Source organism: Agaricus bisporus (genome assembly GCF_000300575.1).
Source record: "Agaricus bisporus var. bisporus H97 unplaced genomic scaffold AGABI2scaffold_1, whole genome shotgun sequence".
NCBI classification, from domain to species: Eukaryota; Fungi; Basidiomycota; class Agaricomycetes; order Agaricales; family Agaricaceae; genus Agaricus; species Agaricus bisporus.
Window position 1 is genome coordinate 394,064 of NW_006267344.1, and position 19,444 is coordinate 413,507.

Genomic DNA, 19,444 nt, shown 5'->3' on the forward strand with positions numbered 1-19,444 from the left:
CGCCATGATCAATAATTCGATCATGCCTTTTTTCTGAAAATGTTCTCTTAACCGCACTTTATCTTCACTCCGAAAGGCTCATATCCCGTTTTTTCTAGTGAGCAGGCCAGTTAGAGTTTCCTGACTGACCAAATTGCTGGTCACTGATAATAATGATTTTCAAACTCCCCTTGTTACTGACAATTCACTTGTTTTAAGCTCTTCCGGTGTAAAAATATCGATCAATCATGATGCCCATTCCTGGCACTTAACCAAATAGAGCATATATGCGTCACGAGCGTGTGTGAATTACAAAATTAGCAGGATTTACATTTACATAGAATCCAGATTCTGGAAAGACCCCCTTTTGGATTTTAAGTTTCGAAATGTGTTCGCTTTTTAAAGATCAGCTGATGGTTAAGCTCGATTTGGGCGACGGCTTGCCAGCCGGTGCTACATGAGACGCTTGCTTTTTGATGAAGTGGAGAAAGTGAGTTTTTCGACAGGCACCCAGTGACCCAACGCGTGTCCAAAACATGTTGCGATGAAATTGAAGCATGTTTTCAAACCAACGTTGTCTCTTACCACGAGAGATATTAGATTCACTCCTTCTCCGCGGCTCGTCTGACGTGACGTACTTGACTATTCGAACTCTCTTCAATGAAGCATCGATTAACGAAATCACTGGTCAACTCGGCGTGTTTGCTTTACTCAAGCTTCTTTGCTATCCTCGCTATCAGCGTGTTTCTGTTGCTTCTCTCTTCTCTACTCAATCATTCAAAGCCTCTAAAGCCCTTGGTGTTTACGCCGCGGGTTTTGCCTTTTGAAATTTACTGGCTCGGAGATATGGCCGAAGATCATCCCATGGAACCTGAAGACAGAGTCTTGCTGGGTCTGAACGTTGGACTCGTTCCTGGAATCCGTGGCATAGAATCAAATCATCTTATAACATTTGATAATCACTCGAAATCACTGAGAACGTACCGCGGCCCGCCTATCTCAAATTGTGCGCTTCTTCCAATTGCATCATAGTTCTCTCTCCGAATACTGCGCTGACATTCTATTTATGTGAATAGGATAGAAAATAAAACCGCGGAGGAAGCGCCGAAAATACTTGCCCATGAATGCTGGCAGACGCAAGAAGTTATATCGAACTTGAATCGGATTATTTTCGTTCACCATACGTTCTCGCCGTTTCCATGGTTATAAGTCATAACAATCTTTCGTCTTAACTTGTGACCACTGACCTGGCGGAAATGTCTCTCGGAAGCGATTTCGAAATTTATGATGACCAATGTAGTACGATGTATGTTTGAAGGTGAAGTATGATGACGTATGACATGTGAAAACAGCAAGTTTGTGCGCTTCACGAGTTGGTATCACAAGGGAACGCCTGTCCAGTGTCCATCCAAAATCTAATCCGCCGAGTGGCATTAAGGTGACGCCTTTGCTGTAAACTCAGCATTCTCCAAAGTTCGTTCCTAGGACTTGGCAAAGGCTTGGTTGGCACGCAAGTCTATGTCCCAAGGTTATAGGCTTTCTTTACTGAATGTTGAGATATTTGGGGTCTCATGTTTTGTATGAATCACTATGTGAATTCCGTTGCCGCGCTGAGGGTAAAATAACAACCCCAGTGTGTGAGAGAGAGAGTCTTTTGTCGTGTTACCTGTTTTATGGTAACTCACACGCAGTGTATAGGTGTATAGGTCTCATAATAAGACGTACATATCGTAAACAGCTTATGGGGCGGAAATAGTTGTTATTCCGTCCTTGAAAATCTTATGATGGATTTTATATATAGTAGCGTCACCTGTGCAGAGCGATGAGAACTGACTCGCCCCGTTGTTCACGCAGTCCGAGGCGTGGCGAAACTATTTGTCTTATCAGATGACTTTACGAGGATTAATGGGGTTAACACCAAATTAACGACTGGTAACAATAGGTAACAATTTCCCAGAGGTAGAAGAAAAAAGCAATCAAGAAATTGCATGTCGGCGTACCTTTTTTTTTTATACTTATGTCATGTATACATACACGTTCGATCTACCTTTAACTCTCTCTTTTTTTTTTCGGGCTACGCGCGTGATTTTCGGTAAAGGATACTGTAGAACCTCATTCATTCAGGAGTAGCACGGGTTTAAATCTGTTGTGTAGGGAATCTTTCACCCATTGAGGACCACGCAACCGTCCCAACCGTCACAGAAGATGGGTCGGAATTACGGTGTACTTACAATGAATACTTTGGAGTGAACTTTCCTAAACAGTCACCACACTGCCCAGCGAAACTTGGCATTTCCCCAAATATCCTTCCCGCACAATTCACTCCTGTCATCCCATCCCTTTATTAAATTAGTGTGAGTGGAGCAAAAGGATCGTCGTTGATCCTCATTCGGGAAAAAGGAGCGTAAGAGGACGCTTGAATAGAGGATTTCAGACTCGAAGCCTCCTGAAATTGCAAGAGGCGGATGCGCGCCATGATTTTTTTTGTGTCGATCGGCGGCCGTGCGTGATCAACGACCGTATGTATATGATTTTTCAGATACTTGTTGAACATCCATGGCATCTGCCGAAGCGGAACTCGTTTCAATACAGGGTTGCGGAATAAGAACCCGTCGAAACACTCGGCACGACTTTCTAATCTCGCGGCATAGTACAGTAGTTCATTTTAAATGAGCAGAACAATTTACGTTCAGTTATTGTTAATTAGATATCTTCTTTGAAACGCTAGTCTCTCTGGTGGTTATAGTCGCATTTAGAAGAAAAGGAGGGTTTGAGCGTCAGTAAAAACCCGCAATGCAGACATGCACTTGTGTTCCTTCTATTTAGATTCATGGAGAAAATTAGTCCTCTATTGACCTTGTATCTGACTGGTGTCTGTCAGGTATTGCCATGTCTGCACTGGATCTCCAGATATTCACATGTCTGCAAATCGGGTTTTTACTGACGAGCGTCAAGAAGCAACGATACAACATACTCACGACGCGTCTGTGTTAAAAGAGACGGAACGCCGCGATAAATTCTTATGGAATACAAAAACAGGAAAAGATTATGAGCTGGGAAAATTCGTCATTTTTTCCCTTCTTTTTTTTCCCCCCTTTGCAAGAACATTCTTGGCGATCGAGGGTGCAGAAGTTAAAGAGGAATCTGGTAAAGTTACGAGAATGGAATTCTCTGATTGTTTTGAATCCGTATTGGGACAGATTGGGACGTGGGTTCTTAAGACTAATAACGTTTTTAAGTGTTTTGATCATAAACGCTAAGGTCCCGAGAACTTTGGATTGATGAGATGACAATAAAATTGGTAAACTGGGGTGGCTGCATGTTGGACGAACTACTGGGTTGAAAAAGATCAAATTGCGCCGTGAGTAAATAGTCAACCACAATAGTGTCTACGAACCATGGACGTGGTAATTGAGGCAGTTCCGAGCTGTGATCGGATGATGATACTCGTTACAGATCCATCACGTAACACTGAGATTTGAATAATAATAAAATAAAGAGATAAAAATGGACGGGAAAAATACGAAATACATAGCAAGAATGATGGGATGATTGATTGGGAAGTGTGTTTGTTTGTTTGTTTGTCGAGTACTGCCTTGTCTACAAGCGCTGTGGCTGCCTCGAGCAGGAAAAGTATGGTCAAGGAAGGGCCCCAACGACGACGATCAAGAAGCCCGCCGGGAAGTTGCATTCAAGGGCATTGTGTCTGAGGGTCTAGTTGGAGGATCGAGATGGGATCTGCGATGGGAAGATCGGCGGACGTGGACGGGATTAGTGGAGATCTGTGGTCTAGATTGAACTGGAACTAAGTTCAAACGGAGCTGGAATCAATATCTGGTGAAATGGTGAGAGAGCTGGCGATGAGGTGTGAAACAAAGGTTCGCTATACGGGAGAGAGGGAGGAGGGCCGCAGCGCAGCAAGCGAGCAGCAAGAGAAGGGAGAATGCCGGATAAGGAAGGAGGGAGCCACACGATGGTCAGCTACGAGATCAAAGTGGAGAAAGCTTCGAGTCGCTTCGATGCAGAATCGGGAGTCTGAAATGGAGGCTGCTGCTGCTATAATCTTTCAGTGAATCCTAGGCTTTCTCTACTGCCCGCCGTACCATCAAGATCGATCTGCGCTCCCTCTCCACAACTCTGTAACAGGCACCAGCATCCCAAGCCCGCTATTCGTCGATCACAGCCGTGTCCGACCTGTGTACTGTATAAGTTTGAATTTCCAATTCCCCTCCCAATTCACAGCGAATTTTTATCCGAACTAAATTCAGTATATTTACCATCGGCTTGCTCTGCGGCCAACTCAATTCACTCAGCTTCGGAGACCCAGAGATCCGGGGATAGCTTCGGCATTACCCTCCAGCTTCATATAACCATCCGCATTCGCCATCGCCATGGCTGCTTTCCAACATCGGTCCTTCTCTCCCACATCGTCTCTGCATTTCCAACAAGGCAGGAAAAATATGCCCGCCCCATTAAGCCCGACATACACCCCTTTTTCCGTCCCTTCCCCCTTCTCCTCTTCCTCGAGCAACTCGTATCGCGACGGAAACAGCCCCATTGAGTCCCACTTTGACAGTCTCCCGAGTCCAGTAGAAGCAGTCAATAGCGACGTCGCCGTATTTTCCGCGGGTTCGGTTTCGGTGCAGGTGTTTCCCTCGCAAGGGGACATGGCGGCATCCTACACTTCTGATTTTGATTACGGTATGATGTCCTTTGCCTCCAATCTCAAGAAACAGGTATATATCTCTTTCTTTCTCTTCTTCCTCCATGCCTATTTATCCGGTGTGTGTCCAGGCTCTTCACCAACCCCACAACAATGCGTTCTCGAAGCCCATGGGCCCTGTCTATCTGTCGCCACCGGTAGCCCATCAACGCCACAGCCCTGCCATGCCCCCGTCTGCAGTATGTCGATCTTTTCCAGCCCAGTTTGCCCTGTCCCATCACAAACCACGATATGAGCAGGCTCTTCCGCACCATATTCATGCGCAGATGGCGCCGTCAATACCGAACGACGTCATGTTTGACGTCGACCTTGATGACTGGAACCAGCCCTCGGCTGTCGTCCATCCGAGGTGAGAAAGCGTGATAATGTCTCGCTCGCCGGTTATCTGACTGAGGTGTTCTAAATATAGCCCGCCCTATCCCTCTTCTACGCCAGAGTCGCGGCCGATGTCCCGATCGAAACTCGTCTTTGACCCTGGCATGCCCGCCTATTCTGCCACCCCGAACAGCGCCCAGCACCATCCCCACATGGACCACTACTTCGACGTTCTTTCTCAGCACAATTCAGACCAAAACGGCCCCTCCCTTCAGGCTCGCCGGCAATATCATCACCACCAACCATCATTCTATTCGCTGCCCCAAATCTCCCGCCTGCCTTTCTCCACCCACCCCCAACCCTTTGTTACAGTCCATCCAGCCGAAGTTTCGCCCCTCGAACCTCCATGCCCCTCGGAGTCTCCCTTGTCTTACTCGAAACTTCCCACCGCGGTGATCAGCTCTGATGGCGAGCCTGGAAACTACATGTGTGGATCCGAAATGCAAGGGTCGGAAGACATCAAAGGGTCCCTCGGCATGGACTTTGGTGGCGTTGGCCTGACCATGGCCCCTTCAGTCGTGCAGACGAGTTGGAACGGCGAGAGGAAGATGGTCGACACCGACCTGGGTGATGTGGACGCAGAAGGCGAGGAAGTCGGCCCTTCTGACGTCGAACAGCCCTTCCACAGCCTGCCGGACCGGCCGTTGATCAAACCTGCCCCCGCCGACGAAGCTGACGACGAAGTCCTGTTTGATGATACCGATGTTTCCAAACTGAGCGAGGAATCTTCCACCGATTCGGATGACAGCGAATTCATTCCAGGCTCGAGGCAACGCCGACGTCGCTCGCAAGCCATGATGTCTGGCTCTTATCCCTCATACGGCCAGCTAGAGGGCCGCAGCCTCCGGACGCGATCTGGGACAAGATATACTCCTTACCCCCATGACTATTCGAACCACCGCTCATCTGACTACTTGGACCAATTCGATGATTCTGACCAGGGCACTCGCCAAAGGCGGTCATTCCCTCCCTCTGACGGCAATCTAAGTTCAGAGTGCCTCAGTTTTACTACCTTGTCCACCTCTACTTCAAGTATGGCGCGTCGCCGTTCCCGTCCTTCAAGCACTCTCCCTGTCCCCATTCCCGTTCCCAATCTTACCAAGAAATCAAGAGGACGAAGGGTGCCTACTGTCACGTCATTGGAGGATTTACGAAGTGCGTCAAGTGGAGCAGGCAGAAAACGGCAGACTATCGGCAAGGGTGCTCGAATGTACCTTTGCGAGGTTGAAGGCTGTGGTAAATGTTTCGCGAGGGGAGAACACTTAAAACGGCATGTGCGAAGCATTCATACCCATGAAAAACGTGCGTTGCTGTTCTTCATATCGCTAAGAATTATATCTGATAAAAGGTACACAGCCCATAGATGTCCTTATCCTGGTTGCGGCAAGGATTTTAGCAGACACGACAACCTCGGCCAGCATATGCGCGTGCACAAAGACTATGTGCCACCCCAGAAGGCATAGCCTATCCGGCCATATGGAAGGATGTTGTCGTCCCAGCTTCCCGGCATTGGCTTGGCTGTCTTTACAAGACCAGTGGGACGATAACTTGATTTCGCAAAATCGCCATTCCTTTCGAACTGAGCTGATCCATTCGTTCCATCTTCCTTTTTTTCTCTTATTTTGGGTTACGGACTGCTGGCGCTTCCAACGTCTATCATCTGATTGTCACAACAGTTCCTTATTTATTAACTACTCGCGTAGTTTGTATCTGCCTTCATATGTTTCTTTAGCTTGTAATCATCTGCGTTTTGATCCATCTGCTTCTGGTCCTCAATTGATCATCATCTTATGCACCATATCCCCGTTCTGGATTCTCGGCCACCCGGTTGTGGTAGTCCTGTTCTCTCTTTTGGGACTTTTGGTTATCATTTACTCCCTCCTTCGCGTGCAACTGACCTATTCTTACTGTGTAGATACTATACTGGTTAACTTATGCTAGTGTAACTATCGTACGTTTGTATAAATTAATAGATTCACTCTCCCGTTGTAGCAGTCATCGTGATTCGGATTCACTTTCTTCCTTGTCCTTGCCATACGGTGCAACTACAAGCAAGTCTGAGTAAGTATCCCTCGAAGCTCGGAATTCGGTAATATTAGTGATGACACGGGACAGTGGGGGAAGGCTTAACTGGGACATGTGATACTGATGCCTCAAGGGTCGTTCTGGCATGGTTATCGGAGAACCTTTAAGAAAATATATCTTGGGAAAACGTAAGCGCATTCGGCTTTTCGGACGAATGAGGTTAATTTCATTGATCGTGCTCAGGGAGGAGCATGATTTCTTTATTTAGTATCGTCGATGTATTCCGGCTAAGGGTCGATTTCATAGTAGAAAACGGTTATCTTTTTGATCGGACTGGGTTTGTAAGACATTATTCATATTTTTTGGGCGCCTGACTCTTTTTCCTTTCCTCCCCACCCCTTCCAGCCCGTTCCTTCCCTGCCCCAAGAGATGTTGTGGTATTTTTAAACCTTCTTTGTTTGTAAATCCTTTGGGTTTGTATGGCCCTTGATGCATGTAGGTGAGGGTTGGGCACGTTTTTTTTGTACGTTTTTGTTGTTCTTTGCTGTAAGTAGATACTTATGAGCGAAAGGAAGAGGGCTGTTTTGGTATTGATGAGAAGAATGATGCTACGTGCGGTTTAGCGCGGTTGTCAACGATTATGATGCAACCTCGAACTAGTACACGACGACACTGATATGTAAATCACAAACACGATAGTAGATGAATCATGATTGAGATTTGATGCCGAGTCGCCATGTGTACATCAGACCTTCTTAACAACAAGCCCTACTTTTTTTTTTTTTTTTTGAACTGGATTTTTGCTTCGTTGGAAGATTTGGGATGTGGGTTAGGTAGGTATATACTTGACCCTTCTTTTTCCTTTTCTCTTTATTTTTAGGTTTTTTGTATCCGTGGCTGGAAGGGGAATGGTGTATGTGTCTCATGAGGATTACTTAATCGCCGGCGGGTGGCAAGAAAAGAAAAGTTCTCATTTTAGGACATTTCTTCCGGTTTCTTTTTAGGAAACGGTAAGTCGTCGCGAGGTTTATGGTTTTGGGGCTTGAAGAGGATGAAGGAGATTGAAGTAGAAATCATATTGTTGTTGTGGAGCTTGGCCGGCGCATCTGTATAAACGAAGAAACAAACAAAAAAGAAAGAGAACGAGGATCCGCGGTGTTTTCTTTGTGCTGGGATAAATCCGGCGGCGAACATCTATTATGAACCTGAAGCAAACTTTCACGGGAAGGGGAAATCATTTTGATGAGCCTTTCCTGTGTATGAAATAAACAACCAAATCTTGCAATTCACTTGAGAAAGAAGGTTAGTTACATATATAAACATTCACATTTCATCAAAAGGCAGGAACGTCCCCCATTGGATAAAGCTCTTTTTTGATGCGATATCCATTGCAATCAGATATAGTATAGAATCGCCTCTAACAATAATGAATGATGTTGATCAAACTGGGATTTTCGGAGCAAGTGTCCATAAGAAAAAGAGAAAAAGGGAAATGATGAAATTTTTGATTGAATGAAAACTCTTTTGCTGCCTTGAGTTTTGATTGATCATTTGCTCCGACAGGCTGGTTCGCGTAAATTTGTGATGGAACGTGCAAGTACAATTTTCAAAATGCTTAAGCTTTCTCCTCGTTGAGCGAGGATCTCATTAGATTGAAGCGTACTGGGTAATTGCATTTACATGCTTGTATTATGTATATGTGCAGTTCTTTGTGCCACATGGGGCGTTCTCATTATACAAGGTTCATTAGTGTTCTCTGAAACGGCATGTGCGGGGAAGCTTTGGAGTTCGGATGGGATTCGTGCTTAGTAACTCAGCTTTACTTGAGATGGAAATCCCCTGACCCACCCCCACTCCGACGCTTATACTCGCTTATGTGGTTTCGGCGTCGAAAATTAAACACAAGTAGCTCCATAGGCTGTACTTCTTGTGTTGATACCGGATTGATCTTATGTAAACATGATCCCCGACCCGAGGGTATTGTCTTGATGTACATACATGTTCATTGAAGTATGACGAGAATAGATGGACCCACTTGTCCGTTTTTCTGACGATTTACAGTTGGATTCTTTCTTTACTCTTGTACAGACGTACTTGGGTTTTACACTTGCGCCGAGGACTACATGGAGTGTAACACGTATGTCGGCAGTTAGCAGACGTTGAGTTCGGAAAAAAGGAAAAGCCCAACAGAGAATTACCAACTTGGTAACCGTATGTGTCTCGTCCCATGTCATTGGGCGAGAAATAAACGCTGTTGGTGATCTGTTTTTAGCACACAGACATGCACCCCGAACAGGACGCAGGGACAGTTTGAAGGAGAGATAGCCTCAGATCATCGACTCGGAATGATGAAAAAAAAAAAAAAAGTTCAATCTTTCGATCTCGCTTACGGTTCAAGAGAATTTCAATTTGAGAATTAATGTGGGGCGCGTGGCTTTGTTTGTTTATGCGGGGGGAGAAATGTTTGGAGATTGGAATCATTGGTTAATTCGGCTGTGTGTATGATAAGGTAGGATTGATACCATTTTACTTGATATGTGTTTCGTGCCCTTTGTCGTGCCTCCGAAAGTCCGATAAGTGGCTGGTAGTTACAAGTAAGCCTTTACATGTTCTGTTGTACTTGAGTACCCCCATTTAAGCTTATCGTGCGCGGCACTGTGTCTTGCGCTTTTGAGGACATTGGACATTTATCCGGCTGATTGAATTGTGATGCACACGATTGGTCCAAGGACAAAGACGATAAGACCGCGGAAGAACAAAGGGAGTTATCGCCCTGTCGAGCAATAGACGCCACTGCTTTTTACTTTACTTTCAGAGTTACAGCTCTTGTACCCAATAAGGTAAACATGCCCGATGTGGGCGCATTCCATGAGTCATTTTGTGGGGCGATACTGGCGTGTGCGTGGGACACGCTTCTTGTAACTTGCTTTCTTCCTACCCAGCAAGTCTCCCCAAACCCATGGCTACAGCGGTTATGCAAGATATAATCTGAGAGTCCGACAGCATTGACAATGAATACAGAGCTAATACAGCAAGCATACAAGATACCTTGGTCGCGCAAAAGTGGTTGATAAATATGCCAGTAGGTAGGTAATGGATATGGTGTGATGGTATATAACAATGGGAGTGGTTAAGCATCGTCCGTCATGATGGCAAAGAATTCTTGCTCATTTATTTCTCCGTCTTGGTCGAGATCGAATTCATCGATCATAGCCTGCCTACATCAATTGTCAGAGTCAAGTCGGAAAACATATACGAAATATGGACGCACAATTCTTCGTCCTCTAGCCGATCGCCGAATTGTTTTGCGACGCGCCGTAGGTTACGCAGCGTGATCTTTCCTGTGTTGTCGTCATCAAACAGTTGGAACGCCCGCTTAATTTCTTCCATCGGATCACGAGCAAGTATTTTTTCAGACACTAGGTCAAAGAGTCAATATGTGAACAAGAAGGAATCGTTTCGTCAAGCGACGAGAAAGCTTACTGATTTTGAAAAAGTCGTCAAAGTCCATCAATCCCTGCCCATGGCCAGTCTTGTCGTGATCCCGTAATAGCTTTAGCACCTCTGCCTTCTTCAGGTCAAACCCCAGCGCCCGCATGGCAACCTTTAGCTCGTGGTAGTCGACAGCACCATCTTTATCTGCGTCAAACAGTTCAAAGGCTTCTTTAATCTCTTGCTTTTGCTCTTCGCTGATTTCTGGACGCGTATGAGCTCTTCTTTTGGCTTTCTGGGCGGCCGACGAGGTGTACATGGTTGGGCGAGTTGGTCGATTGGTCGCTGTGACACCGTCATCTTCGCGTGTCATGTGACTGTGACGGTGAGGCTCTCATCAACTTTTCCCCCATAAAGCACATTGATTCGTCTGGTATGCATCGCCGGGCGCCTTCCGAGGTATGTCGCCTTCTGCTTTGATTTTCTTGGGATATTCTGTCTGATCCAATCTAAAAAAGGTTATGTCGAATTCAACTCAAGATGAATATGATTTATCTCTTAATCGACACTGCGCTAATGAAGGTTGGCGACATGTCTCGGATGTGATCTCTGGTATCGTGTATGCTTCTCAAACTTCCACGCCTTACTGATCCCAACAAGTGGCAGAGCGCACTGCAAGAGCGCCTCAGGTTGAACGTCAATGGACCAGAGACCGCAGCAGCACCGGTAAGCCACTGATACGTTTGTCATGATCTTTTGGATCACTATCTCAGGCTGATTTGAGTTGCAGATGCAACAGCGAAAATGGTTACTAGGATTATGTTGTCTAAACAGCCTTCTGCCCCTGTCGTCAATACTGAACGCGTCGAGGCCCAACACAACGTGTCTGATTGTGAGGAAAGTTCACAAGACTATGACAATCTAGCGTTCATCGTTTTTCAGCAGCCTCTTTTTCTTCATCACGAGCCAGGGCGCGCCTCTCTTCGCTGCCAAGGACTCCAACGAAGCAAATTCGGACCTTTACAACTCCCCCATCGACCACGAAAGCCATACGCACTGGTATAGACACTCTTGGGCTTTCAACACCATCTAGTAAGTGCACAATGATATGTTGGTGACATAAATCACACAATGTCGTTTTCCAGAAAAAGGGAAAGAACGGTCTGATTTGAGAGTGCGTGAATTCGGGCTTTTCTTCAATTCTTGTTCACCATCTTCATAGCCAAAGCAAACCATCTTCATACCAGATGATGACGATGACGAAGACGAAATGAACGAAGGTCAGTGGGATACATCCATTTTTTGCATTCGTAGCTTAAGCTTGAATATGTGCGCTTCTAGTCAGCAACTGTATGCCTTTCAACAAGACAAACAAACGGTGGACGAACTAATCGATGTTTAGATTTCGAAAGTTTTGATTCGCCTCCGTCTCCCCGATCGGCGTCCCCGGTAATCGCATCTCAGCCCACGCTGTCTAGCACTACATCGTCCTCCTGGTCGTCTGCTGGTATGCGTCAGGAGAGTAGCTCGTGGGATTCAGTCGAGATGCCGTTAACTAAGACTGTCGGGCGCAAACGGGCACGTCCGAGTGATGTATTTGATGCCGAAGCAACCAGCTCTAATTCTGTAAACCGAAATGTTCTCGACGTTTCCTCGGCGCTTCGAACACCAAAGGCACGTAAGGAAGATCGTCAATCCTCACCTACAAAGACATCTCTCGAAACAAAGGCGATGACTGCGCGGATTCCTCCTCTAGTCGCGTCTTTCTTTCATGGTCGTGAAGATTATCAGTCTTCACCTACAAAGACATCTTTCGAAGCGATCACTGTGTCGGTGTCGAATGACATTCCTCCTCTAATCACGTCTTTCTTTCGTGACGATGGCCTTGGTCGTGCCCTACAGCCTCATGTGATTGCGTACGATCACGAGACGCAACGATTAATGGATAGCCTTGATCTCGCTTGGGGCGTTCAATACGAGATTGCGCGTGGCGTCACGAGCAAATCTTGGACTTGGGAGGAAGTCCGGAGGGTTTTGCGCGAAAAGCCTACCGAGCTCCGGGGATCAAATGCTAAAGCCGCCCCACATGTAAGAAGGGTTGTACTTGATCGTGAACATCCTCGCGCCGCCAACGCTCCACTTTGGTTCGTTGACCTGTCATTTTGTCGAGAGATGGTTGTAACAATATCATTAGGGAAGAATTGGATCGCGAGCAAGCCGCATTACTTGAGAACAAAGGCAGAGGGCTTGGCTTGATGGGCTCGTGGGATGGACAAGATGATTGGTTTGGGGGACAAATCCAACAGATTGCTACTCTGGAGGGCAAAGGTTCGCGATATGTTATCCGCCTTGGACCCATGAAGAAACAGCGGTCGCACCGTTTCTCTCGTTTTTGCGGATCTCGTCGCATCCTACAACTTCGTATTGAACATGAACTTATTCTGAAGGAAGGCGCGGCAATCAAAAGATTCCTGCAGCAGAAATTTGTATTATGTGGGCGGATTTTTGTTCCTTTCCACGTCAAGCACGACAACGGCAAGCACAATAACGTTTACATGGTGGAGACGAATGAGGATCTGAGGCGCAAGCCGTCGGTTGAAGCTGGTGATAATTATCGCATCTCGTTTTCCGATTTCATTAATTGGCACAACCCACCTGAATACAACTACAAGCAGGTGCGACTGTTCTTTTCACCGTCCGTCTTCTTTAACTTTAATCTCACTTTTCATAGGCTCTTAGTAAATACGTTACACGATTTGCCCTTGGGTTATCCACAAGTATTCCTGCCGTCGAGTTTGAGGCCCGGAATATTTTCTTTATCGATGATATCTGTAGGTCGCATCATATCGCAATTTCAATGGCTAAAACGGTTTATAGATGGAAGCGGGTATCGAGGTGGAAAAGCATCAGCCGAAGAAACCATGACTGATGGCTGCGGTTTTATCAACCAAGCGGCTCTTCTCGCGATTAACCGGCATCTGAACAAATACAGTCTGCCTGTCGCCGTTCAAGGGCGTATTGCTGGAGCCAAGGGCCTTTGGATTCTTCACCCCGATGACACGAGTCCAGACTCTAAAATCTGGATACGTGAATCCCAAAACAAAATCAAGCACACACAGCTGCACCGGGCACACCGGATTTTTGAACTTCTCTCCACATCCCAACCCCCGAATTCAATTTCAATTACTACCCAGCCGATTGTAAATCTCGCATACAACGGCGTTCCACATGAAACGCTCCTAAGCTGGCTTGAGAAGGGATTAGTTGAGCAGATCCAGCCTCTGATAGATTGGGACCGTCCGCACAGCGCTCACCTATGGCAGGCGGTATATAAAGCGGGACGTATCGGACGATCCCGTCTTGCACGTCTGACGCCTGGCCTTAGCCGTGCAAAAGGGTTTACAAAAGGGTCATGGAAAGACGACGAATTCGATCAAATTATTGAGGTGGACTCGTTTGAAGACGCAGGCAGTACGTCTGGCGAGCGGAATCAATACAGTGGAGGTGAGGGTTATGTGACAGTCTGCCCATACCCAACATGATATTTATTAGCACCGTTCGTTGCTAATGAGTTCGTACTCGAACTTCTACAAGCCGGATTCCACCCAAGACATTCAGCTGTGCTCAAAGACAAACTCAGTTTCATCATTGAGCAAGAAATCGAACACTGCGTCAAAAAATACGCGATACCCTTAGCTGAATCTCTCTCAGGTTTTGTCGCGCCTGGTGGGTTACCTTTAGCAGCCGCCAATATGCCCTAATGTCCTTTCCGTAGATCCTCTCGGAATTCTGGACGAGGGTGAGATTTATTTTAGATCCTCTGAAAGTCTTCTGGATCCTCGAACACAACTTACATATGACATTGTAACCGGTGACGTTATTGTGAGTAATTGATTTCCCATGCTTTGTATGCTTGTATGCCTTAGACGGATCAATTTACAGCTTGGAAGGTGATACTCGCGATCGTGATTATATCATCTCGGTCTGACTTGCCTCAGATACCCTGTTCGGCTCGCTTCGGATTTACAGAAGGTCAAGGCTGTGAACAAGCCGGAATTATATCGGTGGCCCGATGTCATCATCGTCTCCACGAAAGGAAAACGTAGTCTTGCCAGTTTACTCAGCGGTGGTGGTATGTTTTGTTATTACTATATTCTTTGGTGAATCTTGTTTCTAAATGAGTTTTATAGACATGGACGGAGGTGAGAAATATGATATCTGGATGGTATTGAACCTGCCCATGTTCTTGACTCTTAGATACGCTTTTCATGCTCCGCGAGCCCGATATTGTGGAGCCGTTCAGGAACCAACCTTTTGTTCCTCCTCCCGATGACCTTTACGATGCTAATTTCAAGAAGCATGTCGAGACTGTCCGCCAGTTCTGTGAGCGACTTGGGGGTGTATCAGCAGCGGAGCGGCAGATCGAATTTCAGGGTGCCCTTCTGGCGCTTAACGAGGATCGCAAAGGCTTGTACTCCATGTTTCACGACTATGCCATTCAGAAGTATGGCTACAATCACCCCAAAGCTATTCGTCTGGCATATATGCAAGTTGGATGTCATTGTAATATACTATATTGACTAATTTTTCCTAGGTTTAATACCCTATTAGACGCCAGCAAGTCGGGTTTAATCCTGGCAGATGGGATCTTCAATGAAGATCAGAGAGAGTACTCACAGGATTATGGTGTTGTCAAACACTCTTTTTTGGCTGGGCAGAAACCAAACACGAAAAAGAGTACACACCCCATCGCCAGCTCCACGAGCGACGCATTCATTCTCAACAAGCTTGAGAAAGCCGCTAAAGCAAAGGGTGAAGAACTGAAGGAAAAATTCAGAATAAATTCAAGTTCGTGTGTTTACCGGATGGACCAGGCTCTTATTGCGCCGTACGAAAACGCCGCCACATTTTCCCTTACAAACTATCGCAAGTATCCCGACTTCGATAAGGATTTGCGGAAAATACGTGCTCATGTGCTCGAAGCTTTCAACGGGTACTCGAAGGCCGTACCAAAACACAAGTCGCGTACACCTGCTTATGTGACGGGGGCAAGAATGTTTGCTGAACCTCTGGGGGAACTGGCAATCATAACTGCTGATCAGGCTGAGGAGATCAAGGCATCATTCGCATACAGCGAGTTTCGTTCCCAGAATGTTGTTCCTTTCCAGTTTGCTTTCCAGAAACTTTGCGAGATCAAAGCGAGGAGTATGTCCAAAGGAATCGTTGCCTGTACCCGGGAGATTGATGAGATGAGGACCATTCCTGGGTCGCATATGCGCGCGTTGGAAAAAAGTTATTATTCTGATGACGGTGATGATTGAAGTTTTGATGTGAAGTTTGATGTCTTGGTATTCTTGGTATTCTTGGTTCTTTTTGTTGTTTTCACGTTTCGCTTCCTCGTATGTCCGTCATTTTACCATCTTTCATCGCAGCTTTTGTAGCATATTTCTTCGCTTCGCTTCTTGTCTCTGAATTTGTTCATTGTCATCTGTACTATACTTGTACCCGTGTTCGTCCCCGGCGTACGCCAGCTGTGTGCGTCGGGGAAGTATCTGTTTGTAGGTAAAGAATGTTATCTTGTGGCAAGCCGCCGAACCCCGATGCCGTGGGAACGTCTTCTGAGGCGCTGAAAATTCTTAGTTTATAGCGTTGTCGCAGCCAACTCTCTCTATGTCTAGCGCCTCTACGCCGGGCCTTGCAATGGATCCAGCTCGCCTTCCAGACGACGACAGCCTTACAGATCCCACCGAGGTCTCAGAGGTTTCGACTCCCGTAACCCCTTCAGCCAATGCCTCGCCGCTGCTCTCGGAACAATTGTTACCACCGGATCCTACGACAGTGCCTCCGAAAAAGAAGAAGAAGAAGAAATCAAAAAAGGCAGCAAAGATTAAAGGAACCGTTGGTGCTATTCCCGCCGCTATATCAAAGGCGCGATCTCAGAACGGCGACGGGAGTTTGGAGGACCATCCACAAGTGCTTTGTATTAGCAGGAACAAGCACTGGCGATATATAAGCTCGTACCATGTTGGTGTAGTCTCGTCAACGTTAATGCTTTGGTCGGTTGCTCACATCCTTTAGGGCCCGTGGCTTCAACTACCTATCGAGCTTTTGGAATCCCTTTTCTACCTCAATTCAGATCCAGACATGTACACCGCCTCCTCTTCCCGGTCTATCTACTCCTCTCCTGCTTCACCGGTCAGCCCGTCCGGTAGACTTCGTTCGTTCTCTAATTTGGACGATATTTCGCCCCCAGAATCACCTCATGCTGTCATACCTGCCCTTGCTATGCCTCAGTCCTCGGGGAAACCACTACCGCCACCTATAGACCCAGGCGTTTTGCGGTCGGTCACGAATATACGAAGGTTAATAGACCATGCCACGGATTTGTCTGTCCGTGCTTCGTCAGGTGTATCGCCAGTTGAACTTTCGTCTATGCGGAATAATACCTCGTATAACGGGACTTCCCTGGCTGCTGCGCAGTCTTTAGGGTTTAACCCACTGGGGACGAATAATACTGGAGGCCGAAATACCTCAATGTCTGCAAATCGGGTGCACAGGTTACGTACACTTGCGGTCCAGAAGCTGGCACGGGCGTATATGGAAGACGAGATTGCATCTAGTGTGATGGTCATGCAAGGGGGTAGTGTATTTGATGATGTTGCCGAGCGAGTGCTTAAACACGGTAAGGCATGAATTTTAACCTTATTACACGTGTTGATAGTGTTCGAGCAGATCCTAATAACGCGGAAGCGAAATATGTTCACTTCTTTCACGAGAAGATACCTTCAAGGTATGCAGCGCTTACACTTTGTTTACATGTCTTGAACTATCTTTACAGCCATCGGCAGTTAGCCGAATCCACTTCTACGACTGTATTGGATGAATTAATATCACTATACCCTCATCAACTCGAGTATCTTCGGACGAGAGGCATAGTACATTGCTTTCGCGAAGAGTTCGTGCAAGCAACAAAAGACTTTACGTATGCGCTCAAAGAAGCACGGGCCCGACGTAGAGCCCGAACTGCGCATCATAACGCTCAAAATGAACCGAGAAGTTCCAAATCTAAGAGACGCAGAGGAACAGATAGACATACGACGGGTCAAGCGCCATCAGATGGGACCTCCGTTCTTGAAGGGATGGTTGAAGGGGCGGACGGCGAAAATGCTCCCCTACACCCCTCTGTACTGCCCGACGCTCCGGAACCTATTGAGACTCAACTTCTCTTCTTTCGCGGTGCCGCTTACCTACAACACGCGGTCCATCTGATCGAAAGTGCCATCATCGATCTTGAAGGTGTATCAAAACCTACCGGATTAGAGGGAGCAGACCTTCGTCTGTGTTGCCTTGAAACAGGCCGATACGGAGGTGTCGAAATAGGAAATCCTGAAGGACCCTTAGGACCTCGTAATGGACCAAAAGTCCAAGCCTATCGGAATGTTCTCGCGGCCAAACCTTTTCGAGACCAAGTTGTTGGTCTAATCAAAAAAAGCATGCGCGATCACGAGAGGTTTCTTTCTCATTTTGATGGTGGTGCCTCTTCTAAGGCGTTATACGAGGGTGATATTGCATTTCAAGTAGAATATGCCTTTCGGCTCTCTGAGGCGATACGCCCTGGAAACCATAATAATTCTCCACCTCCACCTTTTCCCAACATGCCTGCTGTATCAACGACATACCACCCCTTACTCGTCGAGTCACATTTTAGTGTCTTGATTTGCCATCTACTCTTAGCCGACTTTTCAAATCTCCTTCCGCAGTTTGCTAAAACTGCTGTTTTGGTAGACGGTGTTGAAGGATACCCTATATTTCTTCCACCACGTTCCATGGGTCAAGCTGAATTCATCGAAGTTTTGGAACGACTCGGGATTGGATGGAGAAATGGTACTCAACCGCATTCACTTGCGAGTAATCATCGTGGAAAAGGGAGACTTGGTTCTACGGCTACTATTCATGCGATAGAAGCTCCACCGCCCAAGTTGATAACGCCTTCTATTTCGAATTCGCTTTCGATTGATTCTATGAATTCGAGTATTTCGACGGTATCGGCTTGTTCTCCTGCTTTGGTTGCGCCAGTACCTTCCACGTCTTCTTCTACATCAGTATCTTCAGCTGCGTCGTTGGCCAATGCGGTTGCGGGGATGGATTTGAATGGTATTACTACCACACCCACCTCTGTAGCAACACCGTCTACCTCTTCCTTTATGAGTCCGACCCCAAGTTATATCAGTAGTCCAAGTTCACCCTATTTCGAAACGACAATGGAAGAACCTTCATCATCATCATCATGTTTATCACCTTCAACATACCTAACAGGGGACTATTCGTACACCACCGCTACGACCTCTACGTCACGCTCTGCGCCGGTATCAAGGAAAAGCAGTTCTTATACTCTCCATTCACCTCGTATACCACCTCCTCGATCTCCTTCAAGGTCTCCTTCACTTTATCAATTTGGAGAATCTTCTTCGACTATTAAAGGAAAGAAACCTAATGGGTATGACGACGATGATGACGATAGTTATCCCCCTCCTCCATCTACCCCTCTCCCTCCCCCTTCTCCTTTTCCTACTTCTCCAACCACCTCTACTACCACCAGTACTACAGCGACGGCGGAGATCCACTACAGACACGATTCGAGTCACATTCTCGATTGCGCACGAATGCTCTTGGCACCGGTGGTCAAACGTCAGAAAGAAAGAGCTTTACAAGCGGCTACGGATAAAGCGGCTGGGATCAAGAAAACTCCACCTATCAATATACCATTACATGGACCTCGCGTGGAGATTATACTTGCTTGGCTTGGAGCCGTTCAATTACCCGAGATTGAAGGTGCTTAAGAAGGATTGTCTGAGTCGGAGACTACGCAGCTGACACAGACGCATATATAATAATATATACTTATATACT

At 46.6% G+C, this 19,444-nt stretch overlaps 5 protein-coding genes across 5 annotated transcripts; 3 read left to right on the plus strand and 2 right to left on the minus strand.

The window, feature by feature from the left end:
* Positions 1–4,106: 4,106 nt before the first annotated feature.
* AGABI2DRAFT_175650 (hypothetical protein) lies at positions 4,107–4,716 on the minus strand. The gene has a single exon (XM_006453839.1). It carries the CDS (start codon positions 4,646–4,648, stop codon positions 4,289–4,291), a length of 360 nt encoding a protein of 119 aa, XP_006453902.1. The 5' UTR covers positions 4,649–4,716; the 3' UTR covers positions 4,107–4,288.
* An 86-nt stretch (positions 4,717–4,802) lies between these two features.
* AGABI2DRAFT_189243 (hypothetical protein) lies at positions 4,803–6,862 on the plus strand. Its single transcript, XM_006453840.1, has 4 exons — positions 4,803–4,881; positions 4,942–5,051; positions 5,112–6,379; positions 6,434–6,862. The coding sequence occupies exons 1-4, from the start codon at positions 4,813–4,815 to the stop codon at positions 6,538–6,540; spliced, it is 1,554 nt and encodes a 517-aa protein (XP_006453903.1). The 5' UTR covers positions 4,803–4,812; the 3' UTR covers positions 6,541–6,862.
* Positions 6,863–10,068: 3,206 nt separating this feature from the next.
* AGABI2DRAFT_189244 (Ca2+-binding EF-hand superfamily protein) lies at positions 10,069–10,858 on the minus strand. The gene is made up of 3 exons (XM_006453841.1): positions 10,586–10,858; positions 10,374–10,521; positions 10,069–10,320 (listed from the first exon to the last, which is right to left on the minus strand). The coding sequence occupies exons 1-3, from the start codon at positions 10,851–10,853 to the stop codon at positions 10,233–10,235; spliced, it is 504 nt and encodes a 167-aa protein (XP_006453904.1). The 5' UTR covers positions 10,854–10,858; the 3' UTR covers positions 10,069–10,232.
* Positions 10,859–12,214: 1,356 nt separating this feature from the next.
* AGABI2DRAFT_196465 (RNA-dependent RNA polymerase) lies at positions 12,215–16,134 on the plus strand. The gene is made up of 12 exons (XM_006453842.1): positions 12,215–12,678; positions 12,729–13,209; positions 13,266–13,365; positions 13,412–14,038; positions 14,087–14,260; positions 14,310–14,416; positions 14,477–14,484; positions 14,533–14,666; positions 14,725–14,736; positions 14,792–15,097; positions 15,146–15,203; positions 15,273–16,134. Exons 1-12 carry the CDS (start codon positions 12,266–12,268, stop codon positions 15,853–15,855), a joined length of 3,003 nt encoding a protein of 1,000 aa, XP_006453905.1. The 5' UTR covers positions 12,215–12,265; the 3' UTR covers positions 15,856–16,134.
* A 70-nt stretch (positions 16,135–16,204) lies between these two features.
* Positions 16,205–19,374, plus strand: AGABI2DRAFT_113660 (hypothetical protein; the record flags this gene model as incomplete). Its single annotated transcript, XM_006453843.1, has 4 exons — positions 16,205–16,558; positions 16,613–17,216; positions 17,267–17,324; positions 17,373–19,374. The coding sequence occupies 4 exons, from the start codon at positions 16,205–16,207 to the stop codon at positions 19,372–19,374; spliced, it is 3,018 nt and encodes a 1,005-aa protein (XP_006453906.1).
* Positions 19,375–19,444: the final 70 nt, after the last annotated feature.

Bases quoted from the DNA above. Each gene is read 5' to 3' on its own strand.
- AGABI2DRAFT_175650 (XM_006453839.1), bottom strand. From the start codon at position 4,648: ATGTCCCCTTGCGAGGGAAACACCTGCACCGAAACCGAACCCGCGGAA.
- AGABI2DRAFT_189244 (XM_006453841.1), bottom strand. From the start codon at position 10,853: ATGTACACCTCGTCGGCCGCCCAGAAAGCCAAAAGAAGAGCTCATACG. The intron at 10,522-10,585 runs GTAAGCTTTCTC...TCTTTGACCTAG, and splicing joins TGACGACTTTTTCAAAATCA to TGTCTGAAAAAATACTTGCT. The intron at 10,321-10,373 runs GTGCGTCCATAT...CAATTGATGTAG, and splicing joins CGGCTAGAGGACGAAGAATT to GCAGGCTATGATCGATGAAT.
- AGABI2DRAFT_196465 (XM_006453842.1), top strand. From the start codon at position 12,266: ATGACTGCGCGGATTCCTCCTCTAGTCGCGTCTTTCTTTCATGGTCGT. The intron at 15,098-15,145 runs GTAATATACTAT...ATACCCTATTAG, and splicing joins TATGCAAGTTGGATGTCATT to ACGCCAGCAAGTCGGGTTTA. The intron at 15,204-15,272 runs GTACTCACAGGA...CACGAAAAAGAG, and splicing joins TTCAATGAAGATCAGAGAGA to TACACACCCCATCGCCAGCT.
- AGABI2DRAFT_189243 (XM_006453840.1), top strand. From the start codon at position 4,813: ATGGGCCCTGTCTATCTGTCGCCACCGGTAGCCCATCAACGCCACAGC. The intron at 4,882-4,941 runs GTATGTCGATCT...CGATATGAGCAG, and splicing joins CTGCCATGCCCCCGTCTGCA to GCTCTTCCGCACCATATTCA. The intron at 6,380-6,433 runs GTGCGTTGCTGT...AAAGGTACACAG, and splicing joins CATTCATACCCATGAAAAAC to CCCATAGATGTCCTTATCCT.